The 20,439-nt window shown below is 45.1% G+C and overlaps 1 protein-coding gene across 1 annotated transcript in view; it reads right to left on the bottom strand.

Moving 5' to 3' along the window:
* The window catches only part of TBC1D8 (TBC1 domain family member 8), a 50,618-nt gene extending 30,987 nt beyond the window's left edge, over positions 1-19,631 (bottom strand). Inside the window, exons 1-3 of the mRNA XM_050915590.1 lie at positions 19,505-19,631; positions 5,029-5,184; positions 571-689 (exon numbers count right to left, since the gene is read on the bottom strand). Of these exons, the coding sequence (XP_050771547.1) occupies positions 571-689; positions 5,029-5,184; positions 19,505-19,631 (402 nt within the window). The remainder of the gene's footprint in view (positions 1-570; positions 690-5,028; positions 5,185-19,504) is intronic.
* Between the last annotated feature and the right edge of the window lie 808 nt (positions 19,632-20,439).

The following is a 20,439-nucleotide window of genomic DNA, read 5'->3' as shown; positions in this document are numbered from 1 at the left end:
AAGGGCCTTGTCCCCTGTCCCTGTGCTGCGGGGACTGGGTCGTCGTCCGCAGAGGTGTGCTGCCAGCAGATTCGGGCACTGTGGCTATCACCTGCCGACACCTCTGAGCCCCATCAAGAGGGACAGGAGTATGGAAATGGGCAGGAGAAACTCATGGGTTAAGGCTAGGAAAAACACGGGAGATAGGAGGAGAAATGTAGTAAGGAGGAAAGGCTGAGATATAGGAAGGGAAGGTATTTAACATAATCTTTTGGAGAGGCGGAGGAACTGAAAGCAGATGCTGAAGAAAGCTCAGCTGCACATCATGGGGAAGAGAAGAATAGTGAAGCTGGAAAGGGATGGGTGGGATAAAGATTAAATTAGATACTTCGGTTTTGAGATGTTTCCAAGGAAATGTGAGTAAAGATGCACAGATGCCGGCCACATCAGGTGCAAGTGCCACACAGAAAACCAATAAATAATGTTTAGATGGACAAAACCAAATAGGAATGACAACAACTTCATGACATTATTTCTAATAAACCACATGTAATTGGGCAGGGAATGGTGAAAATAAGACAGTTTCCTTACCTTCACTTTCCCTTTGACAAAACTAACTATATCTTCTTTATTGTCAAACACAGACAAAGTATGGAGCAAGTTTTGTTCCAGCCATTCCCAGTGCTGGTTTATCTCCTCTGCAGTGGCACCTAGAAAAGCAAAAAGTAGTGTTTTGAAATTCGTCCTACAAAACAAAATTGAAAGGAAGAAAAAAAGTAATAAAACTCACTATTTCATAAATTCATTATGAGAAAGTGAACTTTCAACCTCAAAAGTCTTGGTAGCAAACAGGTCAAAAAGGTCTTGTTCGTAGCAGTATAGTTAGAGAAAAACAAAAACCTCATTGTTTTAGAGAATTAGTTTTAGTGCTTTTAGTTTTATCTTCTCAAATGCTCTCAGCCAGCAAACGCTGCATTAAAAGTCAAAGCAGAAAAAACAGCAAAACTTCATCCTGAGCTGCTAGACTGCAGCTTATTTTGACATGACATTCCTTAAGCGGCCACTGGAAACCTTTGATTTACGTTCTGTTCCCAAAAGTCCCCGATCTTCCTTTCTCCCTCCCTTGGTACGCACGTGCATACACCCCCCGCCCCCACACACACATGCACACCCTTTGAGAGGAATATACATGGTCATCATCTGGATCCTATTTGAAAAGCTCCCTATAATAATTAAAAAGTACCTAAAAATAAGAGAGTTTGGTTCAGCAATGCCTAAAAGGTCTACAAAGCACATTTCTGCAGTTTGGGGAAGAAATACAGTGAACAGAAAATCTTTGACAAATACGGATTTTCAAATCTTTAAGGCTTCCTTCTCTAAGGATTTATTTGTGGGTTTTGCTGCTGTTGTTTTAAATGTAATGTGTTCACACTAACTCCAGAAATAATATTTCAGTCACCACCTATTTGCTTTGGCTCTTTCTGCTTGAAACTGAACTGTAGCTGCATCACACAATGACAGAAGAGTCAGAGAAAGATGGGCAACATACAGGGCAATCAGGGGAAAATCTGGCCCCTCCAGATCTTACTGGTCAGTGATTAAATATTATAAGTAAAAAAGTAAAGGCAGCAAAAGTTGCTTTTCCTAATGCCTTGCTAGTGGAAGAAAGCAGAGAAGTAGTTGGATGTAAAAGACATACAAATCCCAGACGAATATAATAATAAAATGAATCTCAAATAGAAGACCCATTATCTCAAGATTTGATTTCTGTGTACATTAGAGATGCATCATGTTGCCTCACAACAAAAAAATGATAAATTTAGCTAAGGATTTTCCACTTTCCTCTCCTCTGTTTTCCATGCAGAATGCCAACTGGCAGGGAAACTTTCCAAGCTTTAACTTCCTTGACAGGAAGGTCCTGTGATAGAACTTCATAAATATCATTAATCAAGGTTAAATTAAAAAAAAAAAAAAATCACGAAAGAAGAGACACTTAAATGCCCTTTAGGTAAAGAAAACAAATTATATCAACGGTTAAGAACACCAGAAATACAGTCATTTTATATGGAAATGGCTGCACAAAGCAAATACTGAGTTGAATTTTTACTTCTGAGCAACCTGAAAGATACCAACCATATGGGAGAGCTGGTGGGCTGCCTCTTGTGAAATAAGCCATGAGCAAGACACCTTTCACAGCAGCATCCACACTGCTCGGACTGCTCTGAGCCTGGGCTCTGGCAGTGGCTATCTCCCACGGGGGCTACTGCAACCTTTCCTGCCTGCCTTTTGGTATCGCCAGGGATTCTGCTCAAATACTGAAAGATCTCTTTGCCCCTTTCATTTGGTCAGGCCAACTCCTCAGCTTTTCGGGTCCCTTCTTTATTTCTAATTTCCATTTCGTGGCTTAAAGTTGTCCTGAGATTGGACCCAAGCATTGCCAATCTCTTCCTTATTCCTCTTCCCGTGCCGATGCTCTGCACAGCATTTTATTCCACCTTTTACCCACCTTCTTCATGTGCCTGTGCCAAATGTATATTCAGTCTAACCACAGCCTCACTCCTCATAATCTCTTCTTTAAACCCACTTCTCACCAATCCCTTTGCTCTCCCTCTCCCAAAAGCTACTTCACTTGACTGGGATTTGAGTTTCTGTTTTGCCCACAAACCCTCTGAAAGGAAAATCGTAAGTGGCTCTACACTAGGGCTGAGGTTAGCCTTTTTTTTTTTTTCCTGTACTGGTATAACATGATTAACCATCTGGATTAAAACATCTCTGCCAGAACAGTCATGCTGGGCAGGGATCAGACTTCCTAGCAGCCCTCAGAGATTTGCAGAAGTCTGTAACGCAGATCTTACGCGTATATTATCATTTAAGCCTACAGCTCCTGGAACAGAGGACTGACAACATACAATTAAAAAATGCCATTTTAATTAACTGCCTAATGACATGATGGCTATCCCTAATGAAGTTACACCAGGAGACTGGAAGGAGCTCCTGGAGCTGCTCTTTGTCCTTGCTATACAGCAGAAACCTTAGATTGACTAACTGCTCCTTCCAAATTCAGTAGCAAAACTCTTAACATCATGTTTGCGCGAAGCACCTCGCTCGAGACAGGGCAGAGCTGGGCAAGCAGCGATGGCTGCTTCTGCGTGGGGGGCAGTCCTCCAGCTTTCTAAGAAAAGGGTCGGGTGATGCTGTTCCTCTGACTCCTATTGCCAGTGCCAGCTCCCCCCTGGACACTCACGTCAGGGTTTCACAGCAGTGATATTATTCAAAAACAACTTCTGCTACCATGGTTCTTCATTGCTGTGCAGCTCTGGCAACCGTGTATGTCCTATCCATGCAGCATACAAAACAGAGCCCTCTGCTTTCTGCTCTTTCACTACAAATCTCATTTTGTCAGGGCTGAGCATCCATTCAGAAGAGCCAAAGTGAATTTTAGAAAACATTAATCAAATAAGTTTATCTCAGCAAAATCCTTAACCATTCCAGCCAGGCAAGTTTTTGATTTGTAGTTCCCTTAATGTAAAAAATAAAACTGTGGGCAGTAAGAGTGCAGATAGGGCAAGGATCAGCCCCAGAAAGGAATATTACATACATTCAAATGATCAAGAAGCCCATGACAGCAACACTGAGCTTACTTTTCCAGTGAAAGCTACATGGCTTCACCAGAGGACTGTAACAGCATGAAGCTTTTAAATTTCTCCATGAGATGTCATTATTTAAATACAAAAAGGAGAGGGGTAGGGATATAAAGCATAGAGCAATCGCAAAATAAAGAAAACCTAGCCACCACAAAAACAGCACGAATAGACTTTATGCAAGCTTCTTCACACACATCTGGCACAGGGAAAAATTCCCAGTATTAATGGGGAACATGCAGAGGGATCTCCGCTGAACCAAGGAAGAAATGCTGAATGAGCTTGTACAGAGGAAGGGGATGAATATATAGATTGCCCCTTCCATTTAAAGGACTGCTATGTCAAACACCACCAACAACATGTCAACACTTACATTAGCTAACTATTTCATGGCTTCATCTGTATAAGAAAGGAAAGAATAGAATAGAGCAGAATAGAATAGAACAGGATAGAATATTTTCAGTTGGAAGGGACGTGCAAGGATCATCTAGTCCAACTGCGTGACCACTTCAGGGCTGACCAAAAGTTAAAGCATGTTATTAAGGGCATTGTCCAAACGCCTCTTAAACACTGCCAGGCTTGGGGCATCAACCACCTCTCTAGGAAGCTTGTTACAGTGTTTGACCACCCTCTCAGTAAAGAAATGCTTCCTAATGTCCAGTCTAAACCACCCCTGGCACAGCTTTGAACCATTCCAAAAGGAAAACCTGCTGTAAATGTCAATGCTAGGATTTTATAGACTGGAGCAGAAGGGATGAGAACAGCCCTGCAGACTGGCCAAGCAAGAACAGGATGAATGGAACAAGTGCATTCAGATGGCCTTTACTGTGCCATGGCAAGGTTGCTGCAATTGACATCGATATTGCTTCTCTGAAGATGAGCTCGACCTTCAGATGTTGCAGAAATACTGCAAAAGGGATTAATGCACAACAGACCAGGCAATTAGACATTCCTCCCTGACAACTTTACCTCCTAAATCATGTAGCATCTTCCAAATGTTCCAGTTATATTTCATTATAACCAAATGTGTTAAGACATTTCACAGTAAGCAAGCAGAAGACTAGACTGGTGAAAGCCTAGACTAAGTAGCTTCTTGCTGTAAGGAACTATTACTACTGTAGGAAAAGATATGCTTATGAACAGAACCACACTACTTTGCAAGAGACAGAAAATTAACGCAAAACACCCTCAGCTAAACAAGCTTTCTATAGAAACTTAATGTTCCTAGTTAACACTTTTTCATAACTCCTATCCGGGATTTTAACCAGAGGTTAATTTCGTTGTTAAACAAGCTATAGGCAATAGCCTTCCACGCACACACTACTAGCTGGGGTTACCTTGAGCTTCTTGGACATGCAGACACTGACCATGCTCAGAATCGGTTTGGGGTTTTCCGTCTGTGACTCACCAATAGCTACGGCCCAGTAACCTTCTGATCCATTCAATAACTCACCACATGCAATGGCAGAGTAAACCTGTGAGCCTGGAACTTGGAGTAAAATTCGGAACGGAGCGACGCGTGCATTAGAGTCTAACACGGCGTCCAGGGCACCAACTAAGCGACCTGCAAAGAAAAAGGAGGGAAAAGAGAATTAGCACCAACTTTCACTTCTGTAGCCTGCAAGTCTTTTCACATCTAAAGCCATAAAATTAAAATACAGAACGTAACGATAACGATTCTTCCCCTATTTTATTCTGCAATTTACAGATGCTCATACTGTGAAAGGCAAACCAGATTAGAAGATCAAAAGCGTATCGAGTTCTTTGCGTTTCCGGTTTCACCTCATATATATGTATATAACCACAGAATTGAAGTGGAAAGACCTGAGGGCACCTTAAGAAGTTACTGTTCCAGCCCCGCTCTGAAGCTGGATAAATACACCTATGCCGTAAGTGGTGTTTGTCTAACCTGTTCTTCAAAACCTCCCACAACCAAGATGCAACAACTTCCCCAGCTAGCCTCTTCCACTATTTTCATTAAGTATTCTTTCAGAAAAAAACCCACCCCAAACAAACAAGCCAACCACCACAATCTTAAACTTTCTTGCTGGAAATTAATCCTGCTCCCCGGAACATGGAGAGTAATTGGCCACAGGCATTTTTGATGTTAATGCTTGACATACTGAAAAAGCATCATCATGGTTGCCCACCCTTTAATGATTTCTCTTTTTCTAAAGAAACCCCAATCACCTCATCTCTTCCTTATGGGTCATATTTTTCAAACAGCTCTTTGTTCTTGTGTTTAAACTGGAATCTCTCCAGCTTATCTTTAAGCGTGACACTCCAAACTGGACATGATGCTCACTACTTGTGAGGTCTCAGCCATAAGAAGAGTGGAAAATCGCCTCCTGTATCTTGCATACACACCACCGTATCCAAGAAAGCTTGCAGCAGTATCCCACTGTAAATCGGCACTTGACATAAAGACAGCTAAACTCATTTTGGAGAGCTGAAGCAATTGCTGCCCCCAAAAAAGACTTTCCAGTCTGGAGCCAGCTGGAGTTGCTGGCCTTTCTCGCTACCCACCCCCTCCCCCCCAGCAGGCAGAACCAAGCTATGCATGAAAAAGTTATCCAAATCTCATGATTTGCAAGCTGGCACATTAAAGTAACTCAGAATTAGTTTATGACACCTACAAATAGCAATTCAGGAGCAGCTTTATATTCAGCTCCCCTATACTGTACATCCCGCAGAGACACAACCTCCTACGGAGAGGGATGGCAGACAGCGAGGAATGGCTTTACCATGTTTGCTTATGTCACTAGAGCACCTAGGAAGTTTTCTGCAATACTACATTTTCCCTTTGCACATTTAATTTTTCCAACCTGTTGTATTTTTGTTCCTTCACCATTAATGCAACACAAAAGGAACTATTCTCAGCCTCCGAAAGTTTTGCCAGCCCTTGGCATCATGTGCAGTTTTTATAATTGCATTCTCCAGTCCATCACCTAAGTGATTAATGGAAATAATAAAATGAGACCTACAAAGTCCTCATCTGAAATGCCTTCTCACTTGGACAACAAACCACGGCTAATTAATTTGAGTACAGCACAACCAAGCAGCAGTGTAACCACTTTCTGGTCTAGGAGGTGTAAGAAGCTCACATGGAACAGCATCAAAAACCTTCCGAGAGCGAAGAAAATTACATCAAGTGCTTCCTCCTTGCATTCACATACACCATTGATGATGTTTTCAAAGCCAAGCAGAAGTTGGACACAATATGTTTTAAAGCTGTACGGTGAGATATTATTCAGCACCAGCTTGCTTCTCAGCTAAATACACGTCCAGATATCACACCCATCTATTTAAAATGGAAACCTGAATTTGGAGACCAATAATATGTATAATATCAGAAAATGTTAACTGCTCTCCTGTAACTGCAAGAAAAAGACACAAAAATTCATCCAAGTATAAAAGGTAGCAAATTACCTGTGCTCACAGAAAACAGACCACCTACTTCAGTGTGTGGTCTTCAAAACAGCTGGATTAAAGCCAGTAAGATAGCATCAAATGATGCAGAGAACAATAATAGGGTTTAACTTTCCAATTTCAAAAGACTTGACACATTACAAGAAAGAAAAAGAAGAAGAAACTTATGAAGTGCTGTGTATGTTTTCCCCTGATGATAGATCTAGGAAAAAGATTGCTTTTTCATTTCGCTACTCATGGAAAAAAGTCAACTAAGTGCTACCAAAATCCCAAGAGAACGCTTAATGAACATCTGATTTGTGAAACACTTTTTTTTTCCCCAGAAATCATGAAAAAACACATGAAAGCACAGAAGTAGCTGCTAAATTTTGTTTTTACTTCTTAGCCTGTGCAAAATTAATTCCTTTTTCTGTTCCTGAATAACTGACCAGAAAGACCAATTCCTCTTCTCACTGTTTACTTCTGCTTACAATTTCCATTTTGCTTACCAACCATAAAAAAAAAAAAAGTTTCCTCCTTCAACTGTGCAAAGAAAAAAATCATCTCCCTTGTCTAAACTACCCATAGCTAAAATATTAACTAAGGGTGACAAGGAGGAGCCAGAACTAAGAATCAAAGAGAACACAAAAAGAGCATGGTCATCAGGATACCTGCCAGAATAAAGCCCAAGTGGCCTGGCCCCCCTCCGAGGGCTTCACAAGGGCGCAGCAACCCCACACCTAAATCACTCTAAGCCAACGCTGTGGTTGACGGGGGGCCCGTCCTGTCCCACCGCTGCCAGGAGGGTTTGCAGTGGGGTTGCTCCAGAAGGGACGTAAGGACAGCGGAGAGAAAATAAAAGCGAGTACTGCTAAAGCCGAGCAAGCACCAAGCGTCGGTCCTGTCCCCGACCCCCCGGCAAGGCTATCCACCATCGCTGCAAGCCGTGCAGCAGTCACTCTGTTTGTCTTTTTAGTGTTCTGCTGCCAAAGACGGAGCAGTGACCTTGTCTGGCGGGACCCCATGACTGTGGCTTAGCACCTATACTTCTGCAGTGGTTCAGCCGCGCATGAAGTTGACGCTTAAGTGTTGAAAAATAGAGAGACTGACGGAGGCAGAGAGGCAGGGAAAAGGGAATTACTAAGAGTGCATTTGTAGGAGCACACTAATAAATACACCCAGGCCTAATATAATAATTTAGTTGAAACTGTAGTAGCATGAAAATTACTAAAACTAGAGGCAAAATTTTTCCAGTGTGAGTTGCCTCATACTCGGTTGGGGTAACTTCCGAATCCTAACACTTGTGTTACGCTTCTCACTGAAGCATCGAAAAATAAACAACCTAAAAATCCCTGAAGAAACAAACAAACAAGAAACTTTACACAGTACACTGATTTTGAAACATGCTTTGAAAAATACCTAGCTTGTGAGCAAGCACCTTTCTAATAATATGTCCTAAGAGCTTGTTCCACAGAAGGATCTCTTATAAAACAGGGTCTGTTTATAAAATAAAAGGGTCTCTGGCTCTCAGGTACATATAAATTATATAAAGGGTCTCTGGCTCACATGTTGATGCATTAGCATGCCTTCAATTAGGATGCAGCAGAACTCTTCCATATCACAGGCAACACTTAAACCATTTGTACTACAGGACAGTAAAAAATTAAAAGGAAACAGAAGCAGAGGGGGAAAAAGAGAGAACTGCTACGCTGGTTTCCTTCCCAAAATTCCCATCATTTTTTTCTTTTTACTCTATATGGCACAAGATTTTTGGGAGGAACTGAAAATTCAGAGTATCTCTTTCCCTTTAACAAGCCACTCCACCAACTTCTTGTCCACTTTTTGACCTCCCAAGATGCAGAAGTATTTTAGGAAAGCCATTAACTGTACAGTAACCACACTAAAGAAAGCTGCAGACATAGGTTTGCAAAGCCTTCTGCTAAAGACCGCTGACAGAACATCGCAGGTTCCTCAAAAGGTACAAGTTTCTTCATGCAGAAAGAATATTCCCAGGCTAAAATTCATATGCAAGTTTCAGGTGTAATGTATACTTCTGACAAATATGGGGAAGAGGACAGAAGAAGTGGAAAAAGACACACTTCTACTGAAATTATATGCTTCTCCTCAATAAATCTGATCACTTTAGCTGTAAGCTGGATTTCAGGTACAGGCAACATCTACCTATATTTTTTCAGAAATAAGTCTATAAAACAAATCTGGAAAACTCGCTACAAGTCCCACACTTGGCAGTTTTTACTTCATTGAAACATCTACTTTTGTGCATATTTTATTGCTTCAATACCGGAAATTGGAATACCTTCAAGTAAAACAAGACTGTTGTACTTCTAATTGCAAATCCATTTTTATCAAATGTACATGCATATTATGGATACAATACCACAAATAAACTGAAGTATAAAAATTAGCAAGGAACCATTTCAAATTCTGCAACAGGTACGGAGCGTCTCCCCTTTACAGAGGTCAATCTGTAACCAAACGGGACGCAAATATGACATCGTGCACAATGAACTCATTGAGCATTTCTTCACAGAGAAAAAAAAAAGTCAAGGATATTTTACAACGATCAGGTTCTCAAATGAACTACCGCAAGTGCACCACTCTTAATCTTTAAAGACATGGTTCCTTATACCCCCACAGAAAGATAAAAGATCCCATTACAAGTTATCCTGTGTCATGTTCATAACTAATCTAGACAAAGAAACATGTTTACAGTAAGTTAATCTAACACCAATTTCTACTAAACATACCGTATCTTTCAAACTAAAGAATGCAGGCTCCTTTCCCATATCAGTGTTAATTATCCACGTGGTATTTCAAAAATTCTTTTAAACTTCTGAGACACTGGGCAGAGGGTGATCAAGGCTGAACTCAAACTAAAAACTGGAACTGAAAAACTATCTATTATTTCCATTTTTCAGGACAGTACTCGAGACAGTCCAAGGCACTAACAATTATGCCTGGCTCAACAGCACATGAATTAAGGCACTCTCTACATAGAGCAAGACGATTTCTGCTTACCTCCATCACATTTTAAAGGCCTTAAAGGGAAATTTTTCAGAACTACTCAAATGTCTTCCCATAAATGGGGTGGTCACTTCAGCAGCTAAGCCATGCTGCAAGGCAGAGGGACTTGGACTGATCACTTAGAAGTCTGGGACCAATAAATTAATAAAATCCTCAAAAAATAAAACAAAAAGGCAAAAGGCCAAAGCTGCTATTGCTTTTTTTTTGGGGGGGGGGGGGGGGGGAGGGGAAAGGAAAGTTAAATCTAAGGGTAAGTGACAAGGAAGCCTGCAGTACAGTACCACAATACTGAGTACCACAAACATCACCCTTATAGTTTTACTTTGGTTTTAAGACATCTGGTCACCACAGCCAGGGTCTTTTGTTTAACACAAACTCATAAATTCATTACAAAGCAGGGATTGAGGGTCAATGTAGTTCAAAGAAGCAATAACTTGCGGTATCTGCAATTAGTTGGTAAGAAATTCTGATGGCATTTTTAAAACCTGGGGAGCAGCAGGCCAGATGTGCACAAGGAGGCACCTCTTCCCACCCATGTGCCACAGCCCTGAACCTCCCAAATAAGTGCTTACACCCTCTCTCCCAAAACCAAAGCGGTCACACAGAAGACAGAGTCCAGCTTGTGTCTCCAGCATCCTGGGGAACAGCTTCAGCCACTGTACAAGCAAACCAACTACTGCAGAAGTTTGAAGCAGAGAAAACTGTCCTTCCACTTCTCCTTGGTCTACTCAAAAAAAAAAAAAGACTTGAGGTTTCCATTGCACCTGAGACCAGCACAGCTGGACAGATGTGCAACAAGGCCTGCCTTAAAAATATCTGCCAAATCGAGCCTTTCCAAGAAAACAGGCAGAGGACCACCACAGTACCTGGACCCAAATCAGTTTGCTAAGATGCTCAGCTCCTCCAAAGCTGAGGCTGCTCTCGGCCGCAGGCACCTGGCACTTCCAAAGTCAGGAAAGTGGTGGTGGCACCGCGCCGTCTCTAGGGACTGCGGTGACTGCTCGGTGGTTGCTCTGCAGGGTTGTGCAGAAGAGCAGTTGGTGGCTACGCTCACCGGTATCATGCCAAAGCCCTGTTTTAAATACTCATACCCTTTTTTTCAATCAGACTAGGTTATTTTTGTAAGACAAAACCACCAAAGTGAAGGATTTATGATTACAGCCACAGCCCAGCATCCTGCCAGGCTCTCACTCCAGTACTAAGCCATGAAGCATAAAGCATGCCTCTGAATTCACCCTCGGGAGCTTGCTGCTTTTCACTGCTGCTTGCTACGTCTGCTCCTCCATCAAAAAGCTGGGGGCTGAAAGAAGAACAAGCCCAGGAAGCAAAAGCAGCAGTCTGACAAAACCAATATTTTACCCGAAAGGAGAAAGCTCTTCCCGGGAAGTAGAAGGAGCTAACAGTACAGGTTGCTGAACAGTGGATGCAGTTTCACAAGGAGAGTGAATAGGTGGAAGAGGCACTCTTAGCTGTTCAGGTATGCGAATTGGGAGAGAAGAGCAAATCAAACAATTCAGATGATCATAAAAATAAAGTTGGGGGTTTTTTAGGACAGTGAAATTGAACCAACAGCTTCAATAAAGCAGAATTAATCTTGGCTCTTTGAGGCAGAGAAGCACGTCATACCCTGAATCCTAATTACACTTCTTCACATAGTTTCCTCCATCTCACAATGATTTGCAAACAATTAGAGTCTCACAATAGCCATGGTGGGCAGCAATTAGCCACGCTAGAGGCGGCAAGCAAACCGGCTGAACTAGCAGCCCACCACCAGGCAGCAGAACACAGGGAGGGACACGTGGATGTCCCTGTTCCCCGGCCCCCCACCCTCCCTGTGCTCCAGCTGGAGCAGAAAGGTGGTTTCCACACCAACCAGGATAAGCTCAGCCTGCCGAAAGGGCACTCCCGGGACAGCACCAAATAGCAGGGGTTGCTCGCTGGGCTCTGCAAGGCATCTCTGCAGCAATCCCTAGGAGCAATGTCCTTGCTGAGAGAGGGATGGGGTGGGGGCTATGAAGCTGGCTCCCACCTGGCCTCAACCACCCCACCACGCAGGAGCCCTAACTGGTGACCACAACCCCGTGGCTGGCCCAAGGCGAGACCCGGAGCTGAGATGCACTGAGGACCACCGCTGTCTTCATCCTCACCTCTTACAGCCCAGCCAGAGCGCGCTGCTCATCCCACGAGCACCGGGCATTATAGGCTAGGGTGGAGGCTTTTGAGCCGCACCAAGGTAGGATATGGCCCAGGACAGTGGGCATGAAGCTACTGCCGGCCAGCGGTGGCCCCCAACATAAATGTTTGGGGGCGTCTCTAGGTCTTTCATATCATCTTGATTTGATTCCTCTAAAAGTTCAAAACTCAGATGTTTAACAGGTTGTTACTTTCACTCAGGCATCCCTAAAATCCATGTTTTTGCTGGATAAGAACACCGTCAGTTATGCAAGGCCACTAACGACAGCGGCTCAACATCTTGGCTTTAAACCAGCCACACTGTCTTCGCTTAATTCTGCAAAATTATATAAACAGGTTTTTATACAATACAGCACCCATGAGAGAGTACTTCTTATGAGGCTTCCCCCACCAAAAAAGAAGTTGCAGAACTTATTTGGGCAAGTACATAAGAAAAGGGATGAAGGAGAACTCCTCCAAGGGCTGTAGGAAGGCTGTGTTTCCTTTCTAACGATAAGGGCTCATGACACTTGAAGATAAGCACAGACAACATTAGATTTCAGCGTAAAGATCTAATGCTCCAAGCATTTATTCACTCGGGGAAATATCAACATTCAAGCCCTTACGTTACTTCCAACATGGGCTTTGCCAGATCAAACACTGCCACTAGGTAAATTGGTTTCCGTTGGTTTGGTTTTTTTTTTCAATTTGGCATGTAGAAACAAACTGAAACAAATTGTTTAATTGTTATTCCTCAGTCCCAGCGCTTCAGGGAGGCTGGACATGAGAAACGAGGGCAGTTTGGGCATTTCACTGCGGAGGTCGGTGTCCCGTGGTCCCCATGACTCCCGTATCCCTGAGCGTGATGCTGAGATCCTGCTCTGGGGGCATCAGCCCACCGCGTGGGGAGGGAAAGACCACACCGGGGAAAGAGAAGCGAGCCGAACTGCGCACCGGGTCTCCTGGGATGGTGGAAAAGGCGCTGCAGCCCTGGGGCATTGGTTATTTCTCCTCGCCCCGGCTTCCCTGCGGGCCGTCTCCCCAGGCAGGCACAGTGCCGCAGCAGGGCTCTGACAGCTGCTTATCTCAGTCCTCTGCCATCAGCCCAGGTCAGACCAAGCCTATTTTTATAGCCCCAAAGGCTGCAGAGCCAAATGCTTTGATTCTCACGTTACAAGTGAAAATACCTGAAACTGTTTTCCACCTGAAAACGGACGAGAAGGTGGGACACACAAGCTGCTGCTGCAGTCCTGTAAATTACCCAGACACGAGGCACTACTTGGGGCAATATAAAAAAGTCTCTCATTTTTGGTGGGTGCTGTAAATAACACTGAAGAGACCAACCTAGCGTTACTTAAGCTCTGCCACCACAGACATGCTCAATTATTTTATAAGGAAGATGTTTTTTTCCTATGAGGGTGGTGAGACACTGGAGCAGGTTGCCCAGATATGGATGCCCCCTCCCTGGTAGTGTTCAAGGTCAGGCTGGATGGGGCTTTGAGCAACCTGACCTAGTGAAAGTCGGAATAGATGATCTTTGAAGGTCCCTTCCAACCCAAACCCTTCTGTGATTTTTCCTGCCTTTTTCTGTGCTGTTTGGCCTCCACAACACAAAAATAAAAAGCCATCATAGCTGTTCACTGGATTAGTGTTGCACAGGCTGGTGGTCAGTCTCTAAGCAGACACAACCCAGCCCCCCCCGCCATGCACAGGTACATCCTCACCTTTAATATCAGTATTTAACACAATGTTAGCATTTCAACACAAGCACCTGCGTTTCGCCTTACCCATCTCAGCGTCCCTGTGCTTTAGGAGCAGGAAACCCACCCCAGAAAGGCAAGCAGAGGGAGCCAGAGCAGCACGCACAGCTCAGGAGGCTCAGGGGTCAGGAATCAGGTGGCCGGCTTCGCAGGTAGGAGCCTGGCCCTCCCGCTCCTATCCCTCCTTCCAGCTCATGCCTCCCCGACAAACACTCTAACGGAGAAGCCACCCTCTTCGGAAAGAGCTTATAAGCATGCATTCTCCTTAAAAAATGTTACAGTAAAATAAGGAGGGGAAAAAAAAAAAAGGGGGGGGGGGGAAACCTGCCGATCTGAATTCCAGTTGTGGGCAAGGCTAGATAACATTTTGACAAGAGTCCAAGCTTTCAGTAAAGTATTTGGATTTCTCCCTCTCCTTGTGCAAGGCTTCAGAGAGAGCTCTTCCTTGAGAAAACAAAACTATGAATACAGACAGTGAGCACTACCAATATCCTTTATTAACATCATTATTGTGGCGTCTTCCTCTCCTCCATCTGCTGCATTTAAAATAAAAGCGCCTTTTCTTTTTTTTTTTTTTTAATTAGAGCTCAGATTGAGCCTTTATCTATCAGTTACTTGTTTTGGTACCTTGGATATATTTTAAGACAAAAAGGCAAGCTGTTTTGAAGACTGTATTGGGACAGATCTTTTAATGTGCTACTCATTTTGCCTTTCACCTCTCCAAAAGGTAAAAAAGTTTATGGGGATACCCATTTGCATTCTCTGCTAAAAATCCAAGTCTTCACCATATTTTTGACCCTCTCCTGCTACAATGTAATGAACAGGGGCAATCTAGATGGATTCCGCATCTGGGTCATGGGAACCCTCAACCTCTGTGGTCCCCTCACCGCCCTTCTCTGAAATGGACTCTGTTACGAAATTATTTACCCAGACCTTGGGAAATGCACAGGGCTACTAAAAGCTGACATATTTACGATGATTACAGTACTGTTTGGACTGGAGAGTACAAAAGAGCAGCAAAAGATCTTTTGCTTTTTTAATTTCCAGAAAAAGGACATAGAGCTTATCAATAGCCATTTTTCTGTATGCATTAAAAAATTAAAATCCAGGCAAGGGGAAGAGAGGTCTTATCATGTAACTAGTCATATGTCCACTCACAACCAAGAGGTGCTCTATAGATCAGTTCAAAAGCTATCGCCCCGCAAGAATTTCATTTAAAAGAAAAAATAAAATCCTAAGATGGGAGTTTACTTCAATTGCTGGCATATAGCTCAATGAAGTGTATTTATCATGCCTGCCACATTTATTTTTATTAAAGGAATGATAAGGTTCAGATTCATATACAGAAGATGCTTCTTTTTGCCAGTGTATTATCTTATATTTAAAGTTGTGAACTGTAAAGGTTTATACAAGCTGAAGGAGAAATTAATTTCTTTTCAAAATGTTCATCCTCTGCGAGTTGCAAATGATGCAAGATCACATCCAGCTTGGAAAGTGCCCTGAGCTGAAAATGGAGGCTGGAAGAATAGTAGGGGGAAATATCATAACTAAATTAAAAACATGGATAAAACAGGAACAAAACATAACCTTTTATTGATCTACTTCAAGCAAGAAGTTAAAGAAGCATTGTATCTCAAAAAGTAAAGACAAAAAGCTGCTTGAAACAAGAGTTCATTTTAAATTTTTATTTAACCTTATTTATAAAGGAAAATTCACAAGTATTTAAAAGAATCCTAAGTGGGTTTTTATATACTAAGAGTGTGCAATGTGAAGTACTGTGTAAACAGCAACTGCAAAGCTAGCTGCTTGGGAAGAGTGAAAAACTACTCTCAGTCCAGTGCTCGTGATGAAATCATTCCCAACACCTCCCAGAACAAGCAGTTTTGCTGTCAAAATGCACAAAACTAATCTAATCAAACAGGAAGGTGAATGAAGCTTTCAACATCCCCTAATAAAAATGAAAGTAGTGATTTACTTACAGGCTAAACCATCTTGCACTATTCTACCATAAGGGATTTGACAGTATTTTTTACTACTGATGGCATCTCAAGCTTATCATTAATATGTAACCTCAGAACCAAAGATATCAGCAAGTACCAAATCCAACTAATTTTGGCCTGTTAATCATGGGTACATCACAAGTCATTTTGTAGGGATAGCTAAAGATGTCTCCAATTAGGCAAAAACACCCCAGAACCAACAGAAATTGCTGAGCTAAATAATTTTTAAAAATCTATAACTTAAAATTAGTTTCAAAATCAGTTATTAGTTAAAAAATTATAACTCAGTTTCTGGAAAGTATTTCCAAAACATTATCAATTTTCTTCCCAAGTCTCTGATCCAACAGAGCTCTCAAGTAGAGATCCAGGTAAAGTGGCAAGTTAAACATTTACTTGAAAAGCATATCCCTCAGGAAGACAGAAATTGGAATGACACTGGTCAGGTAATGAAGAGTTAAACACAGCCTCCATCATTTTTTGCTTGCAAGCCCAGTGTGCATTCAGTAACTGCCCTAGGACGCAAATTAAATAACAGTAGTAAATATAGTCTCTCTCTTATAAACATCTGCTCAGAGTCTGACTGAAACATAGCAATCAAAGAAACACAGATACAGAAGAAAAGTGCTTTAGTGTGAGAGATCATCTCTAGTCCATCCTTCAGGAATTAAATCCACATAAAATATACCCTCCAGCTGCGCTAACTTACTCTTACATAATGGATAAAATGCCCTGGTAAGGAGAGAGAAGTGTCCTAGAAGAAAAAAGACATGCAAATACGAGAACAGGGCCATAAAACAGATGTCCTCACGTAGGTTCAGTGCAAGTACCATGTTGTAGTAACATGCACAAGGGCAGCTCAGGCGTCGCACCCTTCCACCCTGTTTAAAGCAAATTATGTCATGGGTGGTCCGCTGCCCCATCTATACACTTTACTTATGAAATCTAGTCTCCTGGAGGTTTTGTTCTGCTGATCCCACACGGGTCTAACACAGCCTGAGGATACACAGCCGCCTCCTCCTCACCGGAGGAGCTATGAGATTCTCTTTTACCATGGCACCTGCTTTCATGCACAGGATCTTCACATCTTTGAAACTTCTACCTTTCCATCAAATTTAACTGCAATTGGCCAGGGCTCAAGTTACTAAAGGGAAAAGAAAACAGATATGGATGTTGTTCTCACTTAAGCTTTGCTTCCCCAGTGAAACAAACAAAATCTTCTAACTTACGGCTCTACAGCTTGGTAGACCACACTCTGAAATACGGTAGTGCTTAACTGCCCTTTGTATCTGTGAGTTTGGAGAAGGCAGGTACTAATAAAGTGTCTCTATAGTCATGCAAAGCAAGAATCAGGAGGTAAGCTTTACACCGAAAGCAAACAGTTACCAGCAAAGCCCAACTGTTTCTCAGTACAGGTCTCCATTTCACTCATCCCAATTAAAAACTGTGAAAAAAAATTAAGCTATCCGTCTAACTCCAGCTATGCTAAATGCTCCCACACACTTGCTTTTTGGTTATAGGACTCTAATTTCTAAGCCCTTTTAAATACAAACATTTCCAAATGGTTTTAAGAGACTGTCAGAATTTACAGTTCCCTTGGAAAACGTTGTCTGAGACAGGAGCGGCTTTCCTTTGCCAGCCAAAAGAGATTTATGCAAGCCTGTGCACTGTAGATTCAGCAAAATGATTCACCTGAAACTTAACCAGAGAGAAAAGCAGTTTGTTTGGTTTAAGCTTGCAAATTTCTGCCGTGGAAAGCTCAGGCGCGAGGAGTTAACATTTGTGGATCTGAACCTCATGATTGTCCTGGACCTAAACCAAGCAGCTGTAAACGGCTATTTTTAACTCTGAAAATTAATCCACATCGTCCTTACAATCACAAAAGAGTGGCCTACTACTTCCACACAAGGGGCAGGGGAAACTGAGGGTAAACGTTTGTTCAACTCACTGGCAAAACTTCCATTAACCCTACCAGGGCTAGCACTTCATCAGTAATACAGCGATAACATGGGATCTACCAAGCCACAATTAAGTTTTGTGCTCTTTATGACTCCACAGCTAGGACAAGCTCTGATTTAAAAGAAAAATAATGCAGAAAGAAGTATTATCGAGTGGCAAGGGTCAACAGTTCAGGAGCAAAAGGTTTTAATAAAATAAATACCAAACATGGTAATGTAGCTTCTTAAACTGTGTAGAAAATACTGATTTTGAAAATACCTGACCATCCTTTCAAATATATAAGCCACCATTAAGAATTCTGATTTTAGAAGGTACAAAACAGCCTCATCTGCTTTTAAGTAAGAATTACACTGTTAAACTGTATTATTTCTCCAAAGTATTGTTTGTTTGAATTCAGTTGCTGATGTCTTTGAACCAAAAGTTTGGTCCAAATTCCTGACTCGGTTACTCTACAACGTCAATGCAGCCTAACGCAATGTTCTCACTGGAGTTATTCACAGATCTATACTGTTGTGAGGGCAGAGCATGATCCTTCTTCTTCACATATATCCTTCACTACACGTACCTAGAGTGCCACATGGATACAACGTGCCTTATCTACAGACACATAAGCCGTAGTATAATTAATGCAAAAATAAATCAGAATCCACTTTTCCACAACGCTGAATTAACAACCCCCTCCCCGTAATGTATGTATTGGCCAAAAGTCAGCAGTCCTATACGTATTTATATAACTCCCATTATATAAAGGGGGGGCGAGCCTCAGCGCAGGTCGCGGCCGGTCTGGGGGGGGCCGGGGGGGTCCGGGGGGGTCACAGGGGACACAACCCAGCCGGGGTGCCACCAGCAGCGCCCCGCCATCCCTCCGCCTCCCACCGCCGAGCCCAGGGACCTCCGCCCGGTCCCCGCTTGGGTTTCCGCGGGCTGCAGCCAGCCCTGCGCGGAGCGGGGCCGCCCCCAACCCCCCCCCCCCCCCCCCCCGCCCCCCCTCGGCGGCTCTCCCCAGCCAACTCCACCGGCCGCGGGCACCGGCGCCGCTCCTCCGCACCGCGGCTTACGGGCTCCGAGCTTGCCCTTGGTCACGTTTCAGAAAGCCACCGGGAGGGGAGAGAGGGGAAATAAGAGTGGCTTTAGCGGCGCTCAAGGCTACAGAAGCACGAAGCTGCTCCCGAGGCAACTCGCGGGGAGCCGGGGCCACCCCTACGGCCCGGCCGGCGGCCGCCTCCGCACCGCCCGCGGCGGGGGAGCCGCGATGCCCCGGGCCGGCGGCGCCCCCCGCCCGCCCCGCGCCCCCGCCATCTCCGCTTCGCGCTGTCCCCGAGCCGTGCCGTGCCGTGCCGTGCCGAGCCGAGCCGAGCCGGCCCGGCGAGGGGCCCCGCCGCGGGCCGAACAAAGAGGCCGCTCCTGCCTCCCGCAGCCCGCCCCGCCGGCGGGTCCCCCCCGGCGCGGCCAAGTTCCCGCGGGGCAGAGCGGAGGCAGGGGGGACCCGCCGCCCGGCCCGGCCCGGCGCCCCGCCGAGCCCCCCCCCCGCGCCATCAGGTACCCGTGAAGCGGCCGCCGCCGTCTCCGTGGCCCCGACGCCGCTGCAGGATGAAGTAGCCGCTGCTCTTCTGCGTGACCCACAGCTTGAGGGCGTTTTTCAGCAGCACCTCCTCGGGCTTCAGCCACATCTTTCCCCGGCTCGGAGTCTCTCTCTCTCTCTCTCTCTCTCTCTCTCTGTCTCCTCTCCCGCCCCCCGAGCCCTCCCGCCTGCCCGCACCGCACCGCACCCCGGCTGCCCGGGTCACATCGCCCCCCGCGGGCTGCGCGGCGCGGCGCCGGCTCCGGCTCCGGCTCCGGCTCCGGCTCCCTCCGCGAGGGCCCGGCCGCCGGGGAGGAGCCGAAGGCGGAGCCCGGGTACAGGCCGCCCTTCCCGCGGAGCCCGGGGGCTTTGTACGGTGGCAGACGCTGCCATCCGAGCTGCTCCGCGCTGCCGGGCAGTTACGGCCCGGGGGGTGGGGGGCTCCGGCCGGAGGGAGGGGGGTCCTGGTTCTCCCTTTCGGGGGTCCCATGGCGCCCTGAGCCCCGCCCACAGCACATTGGGGTTCCCACGGCACCCCGGGGTCCCGGCGTATCCCCTGGCACCGGCACTGCAGCCTGGCGTACAGCAGCCCGGTGCCGGACGGCACCCGCTGTGCACGGGGAAGGCGCCGGCCTTTTGACAGCGGGTAGCGTCTGGATCAGGCCCCCGGGTCTCCCCAGCCTGTGCCAGCACACTCGGCGTGTGCCCCGTGGGTGCGCAGCCCCGTCCGTGGGTCTGCGTCTCACGGCCCCCGCCGCCGGGAGCCGTCAGGGATGGCGGGAAGGAAAGGGTGCCCTGGCTTCGGCGGGGGGGAGCTCTGCTTTCCTGTTTTCTTCTAGATCACAGCCTAAAGCCTGAGCCGGCAGCTACTTACTTTGATGTCTGAATGCCAGCGCTTGAAACTTCGTATCTCAACT

The sequence above is a fragment of the Gymnogyps californianus genome, chromosome 1 (assembly GCF_018139145.2).
Source record: "Gymnogyps californianus isolate 813 chromosome 1, ASM1813914v2, whole genome shotgun sequence".
Taxonomy (NCBI): Eukaryota; Metazoa; Chordata; class Aves; order Accipitriformes; family Cathartidae; genus Gymnogyps; species Gymnogyps californianus.
Note: the sequence above shows the minus strand (reverse complement) of the source record. Positions and strands in the feature narration are given on the sequence as shown.